This window comes from Diachasma alloeum, unplaced genomic scaffold (genome assembly GCF_001412515.2).
Source record: "Diachasma alloeum isolate Michigan unplaced genomic scaffold, Dall2.0 Dall_scaffold_00558, whole genome shotgun sequence".
Lineage (NCBI taxonomy): Eukaryota > Metazoa > Arthropoda > Insecta > Hymenoptera > Braconidae > Diachasma > Diachasma alloeum.
The window spans coordinates 276,539-281,215 of NW_021680690.1; the positions used below are offsets into that span (position 1 = coordinate 276,539).

Sequence of the window (4,677 nt, forward strand, 5' to 3'; positions counted from 1 at the left end):
TTGTTCACAATTAGATCCGCAGGAGCTCACACAAATTTATACTTGCCCTCATTGCATATTTTTTTAGTCAAGGTAGTAAATTTCACTTTATAAAACGTATTAGAATAATTCTGGCGACTCGATTCAATAATTTATGTGAGGGTCCACTTTACCCCACACTTTTTTTTTCGAAGGGGTCCGCTTTGCCCCGGGGGTCCGCTTTGCCCCTACCTCCCCTAAACATAATTAAAGTTCCGTGGATTGGACTACATTTTTTATTTTTTTTTAGAATACGCTGGAAATTTGGGAGACGCTGGAGACACTGAGTGGCGAGAGGCTGAGCAGCAGCACATTCTCCAGCTCATCGACAAGTTTTAATCAATGGTCTCATCGATAAATTAATTGTCCCAATTTTTATACCAATAACTAATAAACTTAATGAAACAATTAACCGATTGCCAAAACTGGGGAGAACTATTTCGTAATTAATTATTTCCAGTTTATTATTTTGTAACAACCCATATTGTTTCCTATTCATCGCAAGTAATAAAATACAATGAGAGTATATGCAGTGAGAGAGGGAAGAGGTGGCTATATGGATACTAAGTACCGAGCTTGCAAAGACTCAATAGAATCATTGGAACACGCATTAAACTGCGAGAGGGTGATGAGAAGACTGAAAGTATAAACTTGAAGAGAGAGAGANGAGAGAGAGAGAGAGAGAGAGAGAGAGAGAGAAAATAAAAATGATCAATCGCTTAAACTGTGATATTGCGATATCATCACTACGCATTAAGCATTATTATTATTATTATCATCGATAGAAAAACATAATTTATTGGAGTGTTACGGGAGATATTTTTCTATGGCTTGTGCAGATATAAAATTATAATAGTAGCATCAAGAAAATAAAGCATTCTATTCCACAATCACAGTAAATTACAAAAATTATGAAAGTTTAAATTCCTAGAGCTGAAATGAAAAAACATCTCTCGTATTATTTAATCACCCGACAGTTTCACTGAATGTGAAAAAAAGGGAAAAACTCCGCTGAAAGTCGAATCAAGCCTCTTCATTCATCCCAAATAATAAAATACAATCACAGCAATTGCACTTCATCATTCCCCGCAATAAATTACGAAAGATAAAAAATGAGAGTAGAAAAAGAACTCGTAAAAACCGTAATATTCAAGCTAACGCATAATAATTTCCCAAAGCCCTTTCACACCTCCACTTCACACCCAAGTTCCATTTATTCCAAATAATTATTTCCAATTGTTCATCCCTCTTCCTACAACTAAAATAAAAAGAACATCTCTTGTATTATTTCATCACCCGACAGTTTCACTGAATCTGAAAGAAAAAATCTCGAATGAAAGTCGATTCAAACTCTCCATTCATTCCAAATAATAAAATACAATTACAACAATTGCACTTTATCACTCCCCGCTAAATTACGAAGGATAAAAAATAAGAGCAGAAAAAACTCGTAAAAACCGTAATATTCAAGTACTAATGCATAAAAATTTTCTAAAGAAATTATCATTTCACCAGGAATTCCCGCAATCATCTCCGAAAGCCCCTTCAAACTTCCTCCCTATTCCCTCCACCTCGCCAACCAATCAGAGCCCCCGAAATTCCCCCACCCCCCGGCGCCGGCCAATCCCCGCTCACCTCAAGCTTCCCGAAACCCCCGATCGCGGCGCTGGCGTCCACTATGTCTTCCGTCTCTCCTCTCGTGTTCTCCAGTATTGTCGACTGTTGTCGACTCGGTGCTTCGGTGTTGCTTCTCCAGGCCCACAAATCCCCAAAACCCTCGTCCGTCGCACCAAAACCACTTCATAAAGTGCAATAACAAGCAGTAACAAGTGCTCTCGCCGCCCCCGCCCCAAAAAGCCCGAACTTTCCCTCTCAAAAATCCCCAAAAACATCGCGAGTTTTCCCGAAAAACCCAGTGGCCAGTTCTGTGATTACAACAATGGGAGAGTAAACGTCTGATGAGCCCTGGTAAGTGCCCAATCAACCCCCAATCCCTCGACTTTCGTCAAAACTCCACGAGAAAATCCTCTCCCTCTCATCTCACCATCGATTTTGCTGTCTCCCACCTCTCAACTTAACAATTAACGTTTGTCCGCCTCTTCATTCGGATAAAAAGCGTGAAAACACATCCCGTCGTTTCCCTTTCTTCCTCACTCCCGAGAAAAATAAAATCAGATGAATAAAAAATGACTAGACGAGATGCTGTATTGTTGGCACTCCGCCACGAGAATTTTCACTCGAGATATTCATTATTTTTATTCATAAAACCGGTCATGGGGGGAAGTATCTCAAAAATTTCTACTCAATTCCCAAAGAAAAAGAATATTCATGATTATTCATGAGTAAACAAAAGAAAATTAATTTTCTCCAGATAATTAAATTGAGTTTTAATGGAAAATAAATTATTCCTCTCACTTCTCAAAGTAATGACAATAACAACAGAAATGAAATAATAGGAATGAAACAATCGAAAAGGTTTCATGATTTATTTTAATGATTAAACAGAAGTAATTGCGTGAATTCTCGTTATTAAATCGATTGGAGATGTTTGAAAATAAAAAAAATATAGGACGTTGTCAATGACAATCGATTGATGGTTAAGCCCCTCCCTCCGAGAAGACAAGATTTATTGTCAAAAGGTATGAGGGCATGAGGATGATGCTACGTACAACAGAATTAGGAGAATAACGGAAATAGAATGGAAGGGGATCGATTTGGGCTGGGGTTGGGGGCGGGGGGATGGCGATGTTGGGTAATGGGAATGTTTGGGATGATGTGGTGATGGTACTGGAGACAAAAGTCATCCCGCATGGTCAGTGAGTGGACTAGGCACTGGCATGGGCACTCCGCTGTTGCCCATTGCCAAATATGGCTGCCCCCTACGTTTTATTCTTAGACGGGACGCAGAGGAGCGAGCAGCGCGACGCTCGACGAACATTGCCGAGAGACTAGTTTATGGATTAAATATCGTTGATATGGATTTGGTTGATTCATTGATGGGGGGTTTGGGGGGAGGGGTGGGCGAAGTAATGGGGGTTGGCGCTGGGGGGGATTTCGAATTTTTGGCTTGAGGTTTTCTGCAGTATTTTTTATTTATTTTGCCACATGTACACCCTCTCGGGTCTTTACATTTTGTTCCTATCCCTTAAATACTAAGAACCCTGTTGTGTAATAGTATCAGCATTTTGAGGTACAATCAGTATACAAAATATAAAAGAAAACAAATGCCGTAGGGGCTGTTGTCTTAAGTAGAGAAAACTGGAGTGGATAGTATTTATTTTTGTAGAATTCAAGTCTGGAGGAAACAGTTTACTCCAAGTTTTTTAGAAATTTCTTATTCATATTTCTTCTTCATAAACTTGATTGAAATCAACCATTCACGTGAAATCAGAGTATCATTCTCATAATTTATCCAGCCGTTTCTGGTTATCATTATTGAACAACTCCTTCCAGCCAGGGGTGGCCATCAATGTTACATTTCTTCAATATTACGATTTCCTATTTGCATTGATAAAGGTTTAAATACACTCATCAAAATTTTTTAAATAGTATAATATTGATAATTTTAAATACCCAATTGATGATGAATTAAATATTTGATAATATGGAACTGTAAATTTAGTTTAAGGAACAGAGTTTAAGTAACAGATGCATTTGAATTTTCAATATTCTGAACTTGAGTTCAATTTCAGACTAAATTGCTCGTGGAAATTCAATAAAATTAAGTTTTTTATTATGAATGATCATTTGAATTTTCAATGACAGTTTGGATTTTTAAACCTATCGCGAAAATTAAGCAACAGAGTGAAAATTCAGAAGAAAAGTTGCTTGAATTTTCATGATTTTCAGTAATTTTCATTGTCGTATGAACCTGAGAAATCAAATTTCATTGAATATTCAAGAACATTGAGTGATTTATCAATAACAAGGTCAATGGAAATTCCATGTAAATTATTCGTTGTTGAAAATTTCAAGATTTTTTACTTGAAATTTTAAGAGTAACTTTCTAACAGTGTAATTTCTTAAAAGAGGATTTTCGATTAATCAAATAGTCATCAATCTTTCTACCTAAATTATTGGGTCATAAAATAACTAAGAATTTTAATATTCAAGTTGATGATTACTTAAATAATTAAAAATTCAAGAGTGATGTTAACTAATTGACGACTTCAAAATTTAATGGTAAATATGATTTATGAATATGGCTATCCCTGCAAAAATACAAAAACTTATAACTTAAAAAAAAATTTTTTTAAATACAATTTATTTCTCTAGAATTCACCTAAAGAAATTGTATTTTTCTATGAAAACATGAGTTTATTCAAAGTGTTTTAAAAAACGATTTCAAACTCAAACTTGATTTCTACCCGTGCTTTAATTCACATGAAATCAAGAGTTTTTTAATATTAATTTTATGGATTAAATATTTTTTATATGGATTTGTTTAATTCATTGATTAATGAGGATTTGGAATAGTCTGCGATTATTTTATTCTCCTTCATCAAATTTAAATAAATATATTTTTTTCAATATAAAAAATTTTTTTATATTTTTTATTAAAAGAAAACGAACAAAACGAATTCTTTAACATGGAATATTCCCCCATTTGGAATTAATAAACAGAAAAATTTTAAATCAACATATTTTTTCATTCAAATT

At 35.1% G+C, this 4,677-nt stretch overlaps 2 protein-coding genes across 3 annotated transcripts in view; both read left to right on the forward strand.

Annotated features, from left to right (window-relative positions):
* Positions 1-430, forward strand: part of LOC107043326 (beta-catenin-like protein 1) — an 11,600-nt gene extending 11,170 nt beyond the window's left edge. The window contains exon 6 of the mRNA XM_015264773.2: positions 269-430. Coding sequence (XP_015120259.1) covers positions 269-357 — 89 coding nt within the window. The 3' untranslated portion in view covers positions 358-430. The remainder of the gene's footprint in view (positions 1-268) is intronic.
* A 1,310-nt stretch (positions 431-1,740) lies between these two features.
* LOC107043329 (serine/threonine-protein phosphatase 2A regulatory subunit B'' subunit alpha) overlaps positions 1,741-4,677 on the forward strand; it is a 13,156-nt gene continuing 10,219 nt past the window's right edge. For both annotated transcript variants that reach the window (XM_015264775.1, XM_015264776.1), the window contains exon 1: positions 1,741-1,986. The gene's annotated coding sequence lies outside the window, so the exon portion shown is untranslated. The remainder of the gene's footprint in view (positions 1,987-4,677) is intronic.